General features: G+C 33.6%; 1 protein-coding gene across 4 annotated transcripts; it reads right to left on the reverse strand.

Moving 5' to 3' along the window:
• Nucleotides 1–2,011: 2,011 nt before the first annotated feature.
• On the reverse strand, nt 2,012–16,782 carry LOC135144257 (uncharacterized). Of its 4 annotated transcripts, none has more exons than XM_064076236.1 (7): nt 16,721–16,782; nt 15,231–15,426; nt 4,094–14,575; nt 3,820–4,041; nt 3,441–3,772; nt 3,193–3,377; nt 2,012–3,138 (listed from the first exon to the last, which is right to left on the reverse strand). In XM_064076236.1, exons 2-3 carry the CDS (start codon nt 15,402–15,404, stop codon nt 6,665–6,667), a joined length of 8,085 nt encoding a protein of 2,694 aa, XP_063932306.1. In that variant the 5' UTR covers nt 15,405–15,426; nt 16,721–16,782; the 3' UTR covers nt 2,012–3,138; nt 3,193–3,377; nt 3,441–3,772; nt 3,820–4,041; nt 4,094–6,664. The 4 variants fall into 4 exon arrangements, with proteins under 4 accessions (XP_063932306.1, XP_063932307.1, XP_063932305.1 ...); XM_064076237.1 differs by having other exon boundaries at nt 3,934–4,041; nt 15,231–15,442; nt 16,721–16,771; XM_064076235.1 differs by having other exon boundaries at nt 15,231–15,442; nt 16,721–16,771.
• Nucleotides 16,783–17,020: the final 238 nt, after the last annotated feature.

The following is a 17,020-nucleotide window of genomic DNA, read 5'->3' on the forward strand; positions in this document are numbered from 1 at the left end:
ACCAGTTGCTCTTCGCCTCTTCCTATGTTACATTTCACATTTACCGCAGTCACATCCCTGGAGCTGACCTGAGGTAGGAGGACGGCTTTAATTTTCCTGGGAATGTAGATACATGTCCTTGGAGATTTTACTGTGGTACCTGAAACCACAGTGCCATTTAAAATGCTCAACCCTGCGATCCTGGATTTTCCTATCCATGGTTCTTGGATTATTGCTATAGTGTTCTGCATCTTGTCTAGACGACGACAACGATACAGAGTAAAACGATATTGCGCATGTGGAGGCAGATTTTCTTCAGCGACAAGTAGAAAATAACCCATGAGCGAAAGATTACGCAGGTGTTTCCGGTTTGATCATGTCAACTTTATAACAAGGAAACTGTTTGAGGTCATGCGTTTGTTGCTGAAAGGAAGCTGCAAAAATCAGCACGTCGTTTTGATGATGTAATTTTTACGACTTTACAGGAAAAGGGTCTAAGAACAAAAGGCTAGGACTCCTTACGAGGGGGAAACTTCGATCTATAATGTTTTAATAATGTTACGAATGGTGATGAAAATTGTATCTAATAATTTTTTAAATAGATAATTTGACCATATTTTAATTTACCACTTGGTGTTGGGTACATGCAATCGATCGGACGTGTAATTAATCCAAAGTTTTCTTTATTTTATCCGTATCGTATTATAAAAAACTCAAAAATTGTTCAGAATGAATCTCACAAAAGTGGCTAATTTTGTATTATTTTAAATCTATTCGTCTAAGTCGAATTATTGTTTTTGTAAGTGAATGTCAAAGTGACATAAGTAGAGAGCGGATTCTATGAAATTTGCATATCCGTTATTTTTTGCATATAAGTCTTGATATGTAATATGTGTACGAATCATGCTAATTAAAAATGAATACAGCTATAAAAAAATTGCATATTTGCATATATTTGCCTTCTGCTGCATATTTCACGTAACCTGTGCACATTTTGCATTTTTATCAATTTTTGTGCTAAATTGAAAAAAAAATTATTGCCATTCTATCGGCATTTATCTAGAAAGACGAAATTTTATGAATCATATTGTAAATATTGTCCTCAGCTAATAACTAGGAAAGGTTTGGGTTTTATGCTAGTTTGGAGACAGCACTGGGTGTTAAGCCATCCTTCCAGGTAAATTCGCGCCCTAATTACTTTTGGAAATACCGTTCGTTCCCAATATTTTTGTTCGTTAGTTAAGTGTATTAATGGTACGCTTAGTGCTGGAAAAGGGACGTTATACTATTACTTTTCACCGTGAGTTTGTATTGAAAGCATTTAAAGGGATATAGGTGTATCAATATGTCGAAGGTAACTCAAATTAACTTATTGATTAAACCTTTTCCTGAACTTATTCTTCAACGAACTGTGTTTTGTCGCGCCTGCTCTAAACCGGTAAGTATTTTTACATCTGTGAACGTAGTACGCAGTTTTTCTATTTACAAATACATAATACTTTAGAATCACCGGAAAAACTTTTTGTTAGAATATTTCGAAAAATATTTGAAAATAAATTGTTACCAAAATAGTAATTAAATAGTGGATTACTACTATTTTTTAATTTGTTTTGTTTATATTTATTTTTTAGTATAAGAATATTATCTTTAAAAACGTGATTTATGTGTTAGTGAGATGTAATTAAACACTTTGCAGTGTGATTTATATATATTTTTTTGTAATAAAAGGTACGCTCGGGAAACCTGTTTTTATAATATAAATAAATTAAGTTCGTTTATTAAGTTTTTTTTTATTTTTGGAGCATATGCAACTGCATATCGCTGCGTATATTAAGAAAGTTACTGCATATTTGCATAAATTTGGTGCATATCATATGATCATATTTCTCAAAATTTTGCTACATATTTTCCGTTCTCTAGACATAACGATTTTTGATACACCATGTATATTTGTGGTTTGGATAATTTAAAATAAACTTCTTTTTTTGCACCTTAAATGGTTGATCGTAAAGTCCCCAAATAAAAGACGACCTTTCGGTTGAAAATAGGTTAACTTTTTATTAAACACACTCTATTTTTAAATAAAACTAGAAAATAAGCAACAGAACAAAAATTCATCCCGAGTACGGCTACAAATTAAAATTTTTAAATAAGCTGAAACAACACAACGTATTATTTCGTAAAGCAAAAAAAAAACAATTACAGAAAATTTGTGCGCTGAGAAGGAACGAAGCCATCGCTATTAAATTTAGGACAAATCTACCATTATAGTTCTGTTACTTGACCAATAAAAAACAAAGACTTGTTAAAGATTCGCGAAAGTAGATTTGAATAAAACAGGGTTGTCAAATATCCGCGTGAACTTGAACAACACGTGTACTTCGTTCTTCCTCGAACGATGTCAACGATTCACCATATCGTCTACAATTACATATTACAACCATATACAATATGCTAATAAAATTATCGATCAACTCCTTGAGGTGAACCATAGGTTCGCAAACTTCAACTAGAACACCCAGCCCTAGATCTAAAAACCAAGGAAACCGTCATTACCTGTGAGATTGTATTCTACCTGTGGTAACTTAGATCTAAGGTTGTTATTCATCCGAATTTCCAACCTTTTTTTTTGCAAATTGCATTAACAATTCCTATAAAAACTATTATTTATTATTATCAAAACGATATTCTGTCTTCGTGCACATCCATCCCGGTCGTTGCCTTTAATAGATTGATAATTTAATCCAAAAAAAGAAACAATTAAACACAATTAACAAATTATTTGTTTGTTACGGTTTTTTAGAAAAGTAAGGCGACATGTGTTTCGACAGTCGTTACTAAGAACTTGATGGATTGCTAAGACAAATTAAAGAAGAAATGACCACTCGAGGATCATGTCTGATCCACTTCTTACAGTTTGTTTTCTTCACTCTCTGCGTACGATGAGGTGTTCCATTGAGGTGGGTGGGTTCAAATTCGGACCATCTAATCTCCTAATAATATATTATTAGGAGATTAGATAATAATACATAACTGAGAAAAACGACTGAGAAAATACAGGTTTTTGATTTTTGTGAAAACTTGGTTCTATGCATGCACAGAAAGTATCCCGACGTACTTAATGGTATATCTTCCAAAAAGAGGTCAAAGATTGAAAATCTAAAATATAAAATACACTGAATCCACGATTACATAATGTAATAACGAACTTACCCTTGATTTCGAAGTACGGTTTAGTTTTTGATTTTTATCGAATCAGCACTGAGACAACCGTTTATAGATTTGATGTGATAAAGGGTGAATCTTGTAGTTTGTTCATCGAAAAAAAGCGTGGAGTAAATTGATTTTTGTGTTTTATTTCAATGTTACGATTTGACAACTGGGGCTAAATAGACTTTCTGAAATTTCATTTCCAAGTATAAAGTCTTTTAGATATTGCAGATTAAAGTAAAAGTTCTTACCTTTACACATGAGAAAGATTTTTTACGCAGGTCAAACCAAATTACCCTGTTTATAACTGCAACATTTTTAAATAATTTCCTTTTTACAACGTTCAGTTGTACACGAGAAGACAATTTCAAAAACGTCTTAATAGTGGACGAATTTCCTGCTGGTGATGTGGATGCAGGAATTGGTGAAAAATCTTCAGTGGAAAGACCGAAGACATGCGACCTTCTTCTGGAAACTCCACGTTCTTGTAGTGTAAGTTGCTTTTTCCACATAGACGTCAGCAGTTTTTCGATTTGTGTCCTTAAATTTTATGATTTGGCAGTTGGGCTAAGTAAACCTGTTTCTGAAAAGTTATTTAAAAGTGAGAAGTTTGTTAGACGTTATAGTCACTTTTGTGTATAAGATAAAATTTTCAGCCAGAACACACAAAAAATCTCCAGTGGAATAACAAAAGGGATTAAAGTGTCGTTATATTCAAACAAAGCGGTGGAAACATGAAATCACCTTCAGAAAAACCACCCAGATGCTTGAAGCTGGCGTGAAGCATATTTCTTGGATAGAGTTGAGGAGATTCTTTGCGCCTATTTGGTCATTGAAGCTGAAAACGCTTTCCTAAGGACATTGTAGAAAGTATTGACACTGTGGATAAAAATGGTGAACTTACCTTAAGTAATGAGGGTTTCCCTTGGAATGTTCACAATACTAAAAGCCCATGAAATTCAGATTAGGAATAAGAAGACCTGATTTACAAAATTTAACCCATTTTATATAGCAGAAGGTTGTATTTACACAGACAGTTGCTTATTAATTAAACATGAAGTAACCTCAAAATTACCAACGTTAACTCTTAGAAAATTATCTATTACTTAGTAGTTTCAATTCTGATGTAACTTTGAGGTATTTCAAAAGTTGGAAAAATCACTATTAAGTACAAAATTTAGTACAAAAATGTAACTTATTATTATATAAATCTAAGTAAGTGAAATGAAATAAATTAAGATAGAGAACTAAAATTTTAGACCCGTTTGCCAACCAGTCAGATGATGGGGAATTAGAGAATAGATTCATTCTACAACGACCTATTCTTGACGAACAAATTAACGTCTAAGCTGTCACTGCCGGTGATGTGGCTGTAGACATTCTTGTGAAAAGTTTTTACGGAAATAAAAATGTTTTTATATATCCGTGCTAATTACTTTGGTAAACACAACTGGAATGTGAAAATTGGAAAAATTAAGATAGAGTAATTAGACGTCATACTATTAAAGACTGATAACTTCCTAGTAACAAGCTACACTTGATGTTTAGTAGGGTCATGACATGATTGACAAGTCTATTTTTTCAATGATGGTTTTAGGTTTTTTTTTTTTTAATGAGTAAGATGGGAGAATTTTTTTCGATCATTCATATAAAGAGGTTTAGGTTTTTCTAAGAATATTGCACAAAGTTTTACCACTGTGGTGAGAAATGGAGAACTAGCGTTACTATACAAAGTCTTGACGTCAAAAACCCAACCACCAGATCTAGCTGTACAGAAGATATCTAAATAGCAACGACTAAAACTTAGCACATAAACGACTGGAGAATATATAGACAAGAAAATGTTACTATTTTTGAAGATCAGATGAAAGAAAAAATCAATATGATTAATAATATTAGAGTCGCCAAATTAACTAACAAGCTTATAACTTAAATGTAGCCATCAACAGTAGCTAAAATTACTACTGTCCTCCATAGGAGTAAAGGCTGATGATGAAGGTATATTCAACAAGTGTACCCATATATTCGCAAACTTTTGATTTGATTACGAAGTCAAAGAAAGAGAGAAAATTGTGGTAATAACTTCTGCATCGTATTTGTCCCGAAAAGTAACTATACCAACATATTAACACACGGATGTTCAGAGTAGGGGAGACTGGGGAGAATTGACACGCAGGGAGGTTTTCTACACTTTTAAATTACGCGGCTTTCTATCAATTTCTGGGGCTTGGAGTTAGCTACATTCAATGGAAAATTTAATCTCGAGTAAGCTGGATTTAAAGATTGATTTCGGGGTTTTATGTTCCGTAATCATAAGTTGTCTTTATAAATTCTGGAGGCTACAAGTCTATTCAAATCTATTGTTTTTAATTCTCACAGTGTCCAATTATTTTTTTCAAACTCTGCTCACGGTGTTAGAGCGTGACGATTTTGGGTCAGAATCTCTTTACAATGGCGATAAACTTGTATAACAAAATCCTGGTCGAACAATATTATCAAAACAATATTCCAGAACTTTTTGGGCGGATATTCAGTCGAGCATTCATTCCTAGAAACATCACTAGTGGTTTTTTAACGACTGGAATATATCCGTATAATAAACATGCTTTTGACGAAAATGATGTTACCGGATCAGAAGTGAAACAGGGAACGATGTAGAGCCTGGTAGCTTTCATTTTTCCTCATGTTCTGAACTTGATAAATCTGGAGATTCACAAATAAAAAAGGTATTAATAACTCCGGAGGAAATACGACTGAAACTGAACAAAAAAAAGGGAGGTCGAAAATCAGAAAAAAACGAGAATTTTAACAGACACTCCTAGGGCACTAGCAGTGGATTACAGCACAAAAGAAAAGTTCCAAAGAGCGTGTGTAAAAAAGTTGAAAAATTAAAAGGGCACTAGCATCAGAAACGTAAAATGCAAAAAATATTATATCATATCACCGAATACCGGACGTCCAATCGTATTTCGAAACAAACAGTTTTCCATCAAGCAGAATGAAGAAACATAACCAAGTGAAGACTAAGAATGACGCTGCTTGCATCTATTGCAACTCTTTGTATTCGAAGTCGAAGGAACACAAAAATATGAATGTATTAAACCTCCCGGTCGAATGTATCAAACTTTCCCCACTTTCCCACTTAGTTATTTACATATTGCAATTAATATTTGGAAAAGTAATTTAATGCATGAATACATCAGCTAGGATTACTTAGGTATGTTTATAAGTAGAAGTCTAGAAGTAACAATGAATGTTAGGAAAAAATTCTACCAGAGAATGAGAAACATTTTTGTGTGAAATAAGTTTCAAGAAAATATAAAAGATTAGAATAGATCCGCGCATCAAACAAATGAAGAGAAAGAACTTAATACAAAAGTAAATGTTTCTTCAATAAACACATTGCTAATTATCTAAACGTACAGTTGTTTCTTACCTAAAAACGACGCCTTCACATTAATCAGAGATAATAACTTTAATTCCGTGCTATTGTATTAAAAATCTTGGTTTTGATTTTATTTTGAACATGCATGTCGATGCCGTTGTCTATAAGTAATTTTATTATCATTCTAGTATCTCTTCTCGAACATAAGGCATAATGCAAAGCGTTTTTGTTGTTTTGATCCAGAATTTTCATTAAAGCACCAGAATCTAACAACGTTTTTACATTTTCATAAACACCCTGTCGACATGCAAGTTGTAAAGCGGTCGCTCCATAATGATTTTGTGAATCTATGTCGATGCCATGCTCAGTCAATAATTTTATTAATTTTCGGTTGTCTTTCTGTGATTCTGATGCATAATGCAAGGTGTTTTTGTCGTCTTTATCCGTAGTGTTAATCAAAGCTCCGAAATCTAACAATAATTTTACATTTTCATAAACACCTTTTCGACATGCAAGATGTAAGGCAGTAGCACCATTTTGATTTCGTAGATTTACGTTAATGCCATTCTTAATCAATAAATTTAGTATATCCTGATTGTCGTTGTGCGAATCTGCAGCACAGTGCAACGCGTTATTCCCCATTTTGTTAATAATGTTAATCGAAGCCCCGAAATCTAACAATATAACAACATTTTCATAAATTCCCTTTAGGCAAGCCAGTTGTAAAGCGGTCGTTCCATTTTGACTTTGTGCGTCTACGTGAAAACCTTCTTCAATCAACAGTTTTATTGTGTCTCGATTGACTTTCAAGGATTCTGAAGCATAGTGCAATGCGTTCCTGTTGCCGTTGTCCGTAGTATTAATAGTAGCTCCGACTTCTAACAATAATTTTGCATTTTGATAATCACCATTTCGACATGCACGTTGTAAAGGGGTCGTGCCATTTTCATTTTGTGAATTTACGTCGACGCCTTTCTCAATCAGTAATGCTATTATATCTCGATTGTTTTTGCGTGAGTCCAATGCATTATGCAACTCGTTATCTTTCTGATTGTCCATAATGTTAATCCAAGCTCCGGAATCTAGCAACGTTTCTGCATTTTTATAAACACCCTGTTGACATGCAGCATGTAAAGCGGTATTTCCATTTTTACATTGTGCATTTACCTCGATGCCTTTTCTAATCAATAATTCTATTATATCTTGGTTATCTTTATCGAAATATGATGCGTATTTCAAAGCGTTCATGTTCTTCTTGTCCGCAATGATAATCGAAGCGCCGAAATCTAACAACATTTCTACATTTTCATAAACACCCCGTGAACATGCTAATTGTAAAGCGGCCGTTCCGTTTCCATTTTGCGCATTTAAGTCGATGCCTTTTTCAATCAATAATTTTATTACTTCTCGATTAATTCCCAATGTTCTTGATGCATAATGCAACGCGTTGTTTTCTTCCTTGTCCGCAATATTAATCGAAGCACCGGAATTTAACAACATTTTTGCATTTTCATAAACACCTTTTAGACATGCAAGTTGTAAAGCGGTTTTTCCATTTCCATCTTGTACATTTACGCCAGTGCCTTTCTCAATCAATAATTTCATTACATCTCGATTGTCTTTCCATGATTCCGACGCATAATGCAACGCGTTCCTTTCGTCCTTGTTCACAATGTTAATCGAAGCTCCGGAATTTAACAACATTTCTGCATTTTCATAAACACCCCGTAGACATGCTAATTGTAAAGCGGTCGTTCCGTTTCTATTTTGCGCATTTAAGTCGATGCCTTTCTCAATCAATAATTTCATTACATCTCGATTGTCTTTCGATGAGTCCGACGCATAATACAACGCGTTCATTTTGTCCTTGTCCACAATGTTAATCGAAGCACCGGAACTTAACAATCTTTTTGCAATTTCGTAATGACCTTTTTTACACGCCAGTTGTGAAGCGGTTTTTCCATTTCCATCTTGTACATTTACGTCAATCCCTTTCTCAATCAATAATTTTATTACATCTCGATTGTCTTTCCATGATTCCGATGCATAATGCAACGCGTTCCTTTCGTCCTTGTCCACAATGTTAATCGAAGCGCCGAAATGTAACAACATTTCTGTATTTTCATAAACACCGCTTTTACACGCCCGTTGTAAAGCGGTTTTTCCATTTTCATCTTGTACATTTACGTCAATCCCTTTCTCAATCAATAATTTCATTACATCTCGATTGTCTTTCGATGAGTCCGACGCATAATGCAACGCGTTCATTTTGTCCTTGTTCACAATGTTAATCGAAGCTCCGGAATTTAACAACATTTCTGCATTTTCATAAACACCCCGTAAACATGCTAATTGTAAAGCGGTCGTTCCGTTTCTATTTTGCGCATTTAAGTCGATGCCTTTCTCAATCAATAATTTCATTACATCTCGATTGTCTGTCGATGAGTTCGACGCATAATGCAACGCGTTCATTTTGTACTTGTCCGCAATGTTAATTGAAGCGCCGAAATGTAACAACATTTCTGTATTTTCATAAACACTCCGTAAACATGCTAATTGTAAAGCGGTCGTTCCGTTTCTATTTTGCGCATTTAAGTCGATGCCTTTCTCAATCAATAATTTCATTACATCTCGATTGTCTTTCGATGAGTCCGACGCATAATATAACGCGTTCATTTTGTCCTTGTCCACAATGTTAATCGAAGCACCGGAACTTAACAATCTTTTTGCAATTTCGTAATGACCTTTTTTACACGCCAGTTGTAAAGCGGTTTTTCCATTTCCATCTTGTACATTTACGTCAATCCCTTTCTCAATCAATAATTTTATTACATCTCGATTGTCTTTCCATGATTCCGACGCATAATGCAACGCGTTCCTTTCGTCCTTGTCCACAATGTTAATCGAAGCGCCGAAATGTAACAACATTTCTGTATTTTCATTAACACCGCTTTTACACGCCCGTTGTAAAGCGGTTTTTCCATTTTCATCTTGTACATTTACGTCAATCCCTTTCTCAATCAATAATTTTATTACATCTCGATTGTCTTTCCATGATTCCGACGCATAATGCAACGCGTTCATTTTGTCCTTGTCGACAATGTTAATCGAAGCACCGGAACTTAACAATTTTTTTGCAATTTCGTAATCACCATTTAGACATGCAAGTTGTAAAGCGGTTTTTCCATTTCCATCTTGTACATTTACGTCAATGCCTTTCTCAATCATTAATTTTATTACATCTCGATTGTCTTTCCACGATTGCGATGCATAATTCAACGCGTTCATTTTGTCCTTGTCCACCATGTTAATCGAAGCGCCTGAATTTAACAACACTTCTGCATTTTCATAAACACCGCTTTTACACGCTAGTTGTAAAGCGGTTTTTCCATTTCCATTTTGTACATTTACGTCAATGCCTTTCTCAATCAATAATTTTATTACATCTCGATTGTCTTTCGACGATTCCGATGCATAATGCAACGCATTCATTTTGTCCTTGTCCACATTGTTAATCGAAGCACCGGAATTTAACAATTTTTTTGCAATTCCGTAATCACCGTTTTTACACGCCAGTTGTAAAGCGGTTTTTCCATTTCCATCTTGTACATTTACGTCAATGCCTTTCTCAATCATTAATTTTATTACATCTCGATTGTCTTTCCACGATTGCGATGCATAATGCAACGCGTTCATTTTGTCGTTGTCCACAATGTTAAGCGAAGCACCGGAATTCAACAACATTTCTGCAGTTTCATAAACACCGTTTTCACCCGCTAGTAGTAAAGCGGTCTTTCCATTTCCATCTTGTACATTTACGTCAATGCCTTTCTCAATCAATAATTTTACTACATTTGGATTGTGTTTCCGTGATCTCAACGCATAATGCAATGCGTTCATTTTGTCCTTGTCCACCATGTTAATCGAAGCGCCTGAATTTAACAACACTTCTGCATTTTCATAAACACCGTATCGACATGCAAAAAGTAAAGCGGTTTTTCCATTTCCATTTTGTACATTTACGTCAATGCCTTTCTCAATCAATAATTTTATTACATCTCGATTGTCTTTCCACGATTGCGATGCATAATGCAACGCGTTCATTCTGTCCTTGTCCACAATGTTAATCGAAGCACCGGAACTTAACAATTTTTTTGCAATTTCGTAATCACCGTTTTTACACGCCAGTTGTAAAGCGGTTCTTCCATTTCCATCTTGTACATTTAAGTCAATGATTTTCTCAATCAATAATTTTATTATATCTCGATTGTAGTACCATGATTCCAACGCATAATGCAACGCGTTCATTTTGTCCTTGTCCACAATGTTAAGCGAAGCACCGGAACTTAACAACATTTCTGCATTTTCATAAACACCGTTTTTACACGCCAGTTGTAAAGCGGTTTTTCCATTTCCATCTTGTACATTTACGTCAATGCCTTTCTCAATCAATAATTTTATTACATCTCGATTGCCTTTCCATGATTCTGAAGCATAATGCAACGCATTCCTTTTGTCCTCGTCAGCAATGTTAATCGAAGCACCCGAATTTAACAATATCTTTGTAATTGCGCAATCACCTTTTTGAGACGCCAAATGTAACGCTGTCATTTTATCTTTAACTTGTGCATTTATATCAAAACCCTTTTTTAAAAGTAAATAAACTGTTCTTTCGAAGGCGTCTAGGAACTGGAAATTGTTATTGGGTGTGTTAACTTTATCTTTGGGGCCAATAACTGCTGTTGCCAAGAGATTGCCAGATATTTGGTTTTTATTTAGTTTTATTCTGACGAGACTTGGATTTTTTTCAATAACTCCAGAAAGTATGTTAGGGTAACCCATCTGTGCTGCGTAATATGCTAAAGTGTCTTCCTTATAATATTTAAAAACTTCTTCTTGGATGTTGCTAAACATCAACAGTTTTCTTTCCAAAATGAGTTCGATTGGATACAGACACTGTGCTTCAAGGCAGTAATTTAACCAAGTAAAATTGAAAATAACACTGTTGTCGCTAACCTTAATTACGTCGTTCTGTTCTGGTACGAGAATTTTTGCCATATGCACAAACCAATCATATTCTCGACCAAGGTTTACATAGTTGTCGGAAATTAGAATGTGAGAAAGAGGATATTTCATTCCATACGAACATATGAGCTCCCATGGTCTTCGACCGCCTTGATCTGCCCTGTTTATTTCATGTTTGTATTTGTCGAATTGTTCTAAATTTTTATAAACGATAGATAAATGCAAAGGATTGTTTTCTGCCAACATTACGTCAAACATGAGCCGTAAATTTTCGTATCTACGATCAAATATTACGTCTTTCAACAAAGCCGCTTTTTCTTTGTTTTTTTTCAGCCAGGCACACGCAAAGTATTCCGCATAAGTTTGATGCTCAAACACAGCCTCACCACTTTCGTTTATTTTCTTGATGATTCCATTCACGTCAAGCTTCTCCTTAAAACAGCTTATAACATCTTTTAGTTCCTCTAAGTTCACATTTAGTTTCTTAAAGTCTTCAGTCTCTAGACATGTTTTTAAAGCAATAACTTCGTATTGTTGCAACGATGCGTTTATGTTGCCAAACATATGTGTTTTCTCCCTGCCCGCTATTTTTTCATAATTAGACCTTACTTTTCCCTCGAAAAACAACTTATACATTTGTGTTAAAACAAAAATATCTTGATCTTCGATTTTCTTGTAAGCGTCGTCGTTGTTGAGAAACATTTCTGCGATTATGTGTAACTGCAACGGGATTCCTAAAAGACGTTGGCTATTGTTAAGGTCCACGCTAGCAAATACTGCTTTTAAGATTTTTACTACTTTATCTTCTCCGTATTTTTCTTTCAATCTTTTACGCATGTACTCTTCTTGCTGTTCTTTACTTAATTGTTGTATCTCTACTAACACCGTATTTAATGTGTCTGAGACTTTTTGACGTAAATTTTCTCTTGACGAAATCCATACGTTGATACCATTTGATTTTTTAGCAAAATTTAAAACAGAGTCGATGCAACTACTTTCCATTTCGTCTAATCCGTCGAGAAATAAATACAACTTTTTATTTCTAAGCAAAGTATTCTTAATTTGTCCTTCTACAATTTTTTCTTTTCCTTCTGTATTTCTTAAAAAATAATTCCACATTGCTGTTGAATCTGGCTTTTTTTTCAAAAATGAATTACAATTTATCAGATCAACGTAAGTTGCCCAATAATGTGAAGGGCAATTGTTATAAAGAACTTTGATTAATGTCGATTTGCCCATTCCGGGTGGAGCACAAACAGCGTTAAGTGGGTTATCGAGATAACGTAAAACATCCGCTTCTGGTATATTTTTGGACTCGTGTATAATATCAGGCGGTAGTTCGTTTCCTTTTATTAAAAGTAAGGCACAAGATTCTTTATCAAATACTTGGAATAGATATGCGTTTGATTTTTTGGATTTTTCACAAACCTGAAGAAATTCAGCATGTGTTAATTTGCTTTCTGTGGAAAGTATAATTACGTTGTCTTTGACAACATATTCTGGGCTAAAGTAAACAGAACTTTCAACAAAATTATGTTTTTTATGTGTTAATGTTAGATCTTTAAATGTTGAGTCGCAATTAATTATTACCACTGCTTGATTTTTCTGTGATTCATAAATGGTAAAAATTTTCTCTGTCTTTACGAAAGTGGTAGATACATATCTTGGTATGTGTAATTCGGGTAACTCTTCTCTTTCATTTCCTATTATGTAGTGTGCTTGAGACATCTTCAATAGTTCACCAACCCCAATATGCTTAGCAATTTCCCTGTCAATGTTAATAAATTTTTCCAAACAAACTGGTTCTCTTCCTTGTAAAGAAATTTGGAAATTCCGCAAAATGTCGCAATAATATGCTTCGTTGCCGGCCTTGTTCCCCAGGTCAGATAAATCTTCGAAAACTTCCATCTCATCGAACTCACCCTTCGTAACGTTTCCCACCAAGATAATTTGTTTCTTTTCAACACTTTTATTCATTATTTTCATCACACATTGGACTGTTGTTTTATTCGAATCGTCTACTTTTACAATCAAAGGAACTTTATCTAAAAACCATGCACTCTTATCTTGTTCCCTTATCTTTATTCCAAATTTTTCTTTGGTTTTCATAAATTCTTCATCTGGGATGTTTAGATCCGGCCATATATTTTCGATAACGTTTTCTTCACTACTTTTCACAATCGTCAATGAGTAATTCATTATTGCCTTCTTGAGGTTTTCTGTTTTTGGATTTTGTTTGCCGTTGCTTAAATTTTTCATGTAAGGTGAGACAGCTAATTCAGTTAATTTCGCAATAACGTCATCTTTACTCAAAACAAAGCTCTTCGACCACCATTCGCTCATAAAATGCATAAAAGAATCGTAAATGTTACATTGTAACATCTCGTACGACATTTTTTCTACTACCATCTTAGTATTATGTATGTTATTTTGTTCTGTAAAAAAATAAAACCTCTGAGTTTTATCTTCTAGCCTTTGCTGAAATTGAAAAATACTTAACGAATTTCTTCGTTCAACGTTAAGAAGCAAATCTTCATACTCAATATTATCGCATACTTCTAGCTTAATATTTGCCGCTATTTCGGTACTTTCCTTAATATATGTAGAAGAATTTGTGTAGACGATGCAAACAACATCATCCATGATATTAAGAGATGATAGAGAATTAAAATATTTTTGAACGCCGAAGTCATGTTTTGGATTAAGTAGATTGTTCGTTGTGATGGACTTTCCTCCTTCTTTGTGTTTGAGTTGAATGAGATAAGTGCGTTTTTTCGTGTTCTTGAATGTAACTGTCAGTCCGATGTCGTCAAAAACTCCATGTTCTTTGTTGTTCGTAGTCATTTCAAAATCTTCCACATCATCCCGCGCAATTAATTTTAAGGCATAGAATGCACACATCATTTGTTCATATTCTTTGCCATGATCTACCGTTCCTGCTAGTTTTTTGTATGTGCGAAATCGGTCCCTATGGCACTGAAAAATATTAAAATAGTTTACTTTTTCTAAAAACATATTGCAGTTCAACGTGGTGCTAATTTATATTAGATTCCTTTTACTGGACCTGATTTCAATTACAAAATTAGTTTTTTTGAAATTAAATATTTAATACTTCTAAATATCTTTCAGCATGTTAATAATATTTTACACAAAAAACTTATAGACAGTTTGTTCTAAAACGTAGTCAATATATCAACTAAAAACAATGACCTTTACAGAATTTCGATATTTCTATGCGTTCTCAAAATATTAAGCCGCGGAATTTTATCTGGGACACCTTTCTGATTTAATGTTATAAGGGGTGATCACTAATAATTGTAATCGAGTAACACTTAACTGAATTTTAATCCGCGTATCTTTGATAGATTGGTAGATTGATATATCAAATGTAATGATAATGACCAATGTAAACAAAATTATCCATTGCTTTAAGGTAAGGACATACGTTTACACATCCAAAGCTGACCTGATTACAATCAGTATTAATCACACGATATTTACATTACTACAATTTTTTCAAAAAATGACTAGTGCAGAAAAACAAAGTTTATTTTTTCATTTATTAATTATTCCTATAATTAACTCCAAAACTTTAGATTTGTCACACAAAGTATAGAATAACTAGATTTACCTTTTCTGAAGAGGAACAGATTGTCCTAGGTTGCTGAGTGTTCGAGGTTTTTACGCCTTGTTTTTTTGAAGAGTTTCTTTTGGTTTTCTTTTCTTTTATTCGTCTGATCTCTTCTTCTAATTGTTTTAGTCTCTCGTCTTCTCCCTGACTATCACACTCTGACTCTGAGTTCATGGTGAGAGAAAGAGAGAGAGAGCTAGAAAGAGAAAGTGCTGAAAATGTTATATGGTTAATTGAGACATTACAAAAGTGAAGGTAATTCTTTAAAATATGATGTGAAAATATCCAGTTTTCGCTGGAGAAACAGAATGTTTCTAATGTTATTTAGACAAAACTAAAGTCTCTAAAAAACCGATCCATGCCAAGACATATTTTTGAATAGTGATTTATTTAGTAATCTTTGTACACGTTAATTTTTAAAAATATAATATAACCCTACAGTTCGTTTTTTAGAGGAACGGAAAAAATTAAGCAACATAACATACACAAACTAAAGATAACTTTGATAGTATTTACTTAAAAAAACAAAATGTGTAATCGTAAATTACATATTAAAACAAATGATGAAAAATTTTAGGTTATAAAATAATGTGCCAGACTATTACTAAATGTTAAGATTGACTGCATAATGCTCGTGCTCGTCAAAATTTAACAAGACACTTTGATATAAAGTTTAAAAAAAAATTATAAACTAGGCGCATCAATTATGGGATGTATTTTTTGGGTTGCATTATTTTTTCCGCTCATTTAAAAAATAAACTATAACATTTTTTCTCTATCCTAAAAATTTTGAATAAATTAAATAGATTGTGTTTGAAGTGAAAGAAAAAAATGGTTGAAGGTAATTTCGTCAGAACTTTCCTCGCTCCTGAAGTAAGTATGCTCCTTAGGTACCTTACCTTTCGTTTGAATAAGGAAAGGTTCAACAAAGAGTTCAAAATCATTAAAAATGTAGCCAGATGTAGGTAGCAGTTTTGGAATGAGGCTAGTTGATAAATTATTTAATAAGTTTAAATTAAGAAATCGGTTGTTCAATCAACCAGTTTTCAAACAGAAAACCCAGATAAGACGTTTTTTGGCACAACCATTTTTGCTCCTTCAGTAAGAAAAGGACTAGAAAAGATTTACAGAGGACTCGGTGTTAAGCTTGTTCGTATATCCGGACAAAATCTGCAAAGTCTTCTCAGAAATCCGAAACATAAAGTAAAGTAAAATGAAAAGTCGAGGATATACAGCATATTATGGAAACGTGCGTACAAAAAAATTGACAGTTCTTTGCGAGTCTACAAAGTCTGAAAAACCTATTTTGTATTATCAGAATTATAAGGGAAAAATTAACCTTTAATCAAAGTTATAAGTTGCAAAGATTATAAACAATAATATGTACACTGAGCATACAAATAGCTCAATCATCACGCGATTCAAAGAGGACCAAAATGTGTTTCTGCCTTATAATAACTAAAATATATTTTTAAATAACCAATACTTACATTATGACAGAATTGAATGTCTACGAGGTGATGATCACAACAATCTTTGATCTATTCTTTCTACACAAACAACAGACAAATATAAAAAGCTATAAATTTTGACGAAATATTTATCTAATCCGACTCCATCTGCAAAGATAAGTAAGTTATAAATTCGTGGAAGGAGATTGTATATCTACTTAAGGTATTTACAATTGGTGTCGCAGCGATTCGATATAGGACAGACCCTACAGAGGTTCTAATAACTTTAGAGATCAAAGAATAAATCGTACTTCTCGAGCATAAACAAAGGAAAAATTA

Source organism: Zophobas morio, unplaced genomic scaffold, assembly GCF_036711695.1.
Source record: "Zophobas morio isolate AGI-343-1 ecotype UQ-CSIRO unplaced genomic scaffold, CSIRO_AGI_Zmor_V1 ptg000089l, whole genome shotgun sequence".
Taxonomy (NCBI): Eukaryota; Metazoa; Arthropoda; class Insecta; order Coleoptera; family Tenebrionidae; genus Zophobas; species Zophobas morio.

Excerpts from the sequence above, each read along its gene's own strand:
- LOC135144257 (XM_064076236.1), bottom strand. The coding sequence starts at position 15,404 with ATGAACTCAGAGTCAGAGTGTGATAGTCAGGGAGAAGACGAGAGACTA. Across the intron at positions 14,576-15,230 it reads TCTGTTCCTCTTCAGAAAAG|TGCCATAGGGACCGATTTCG; the intron begins GTAAATCTAGTT and ends AATATTTTTCAG.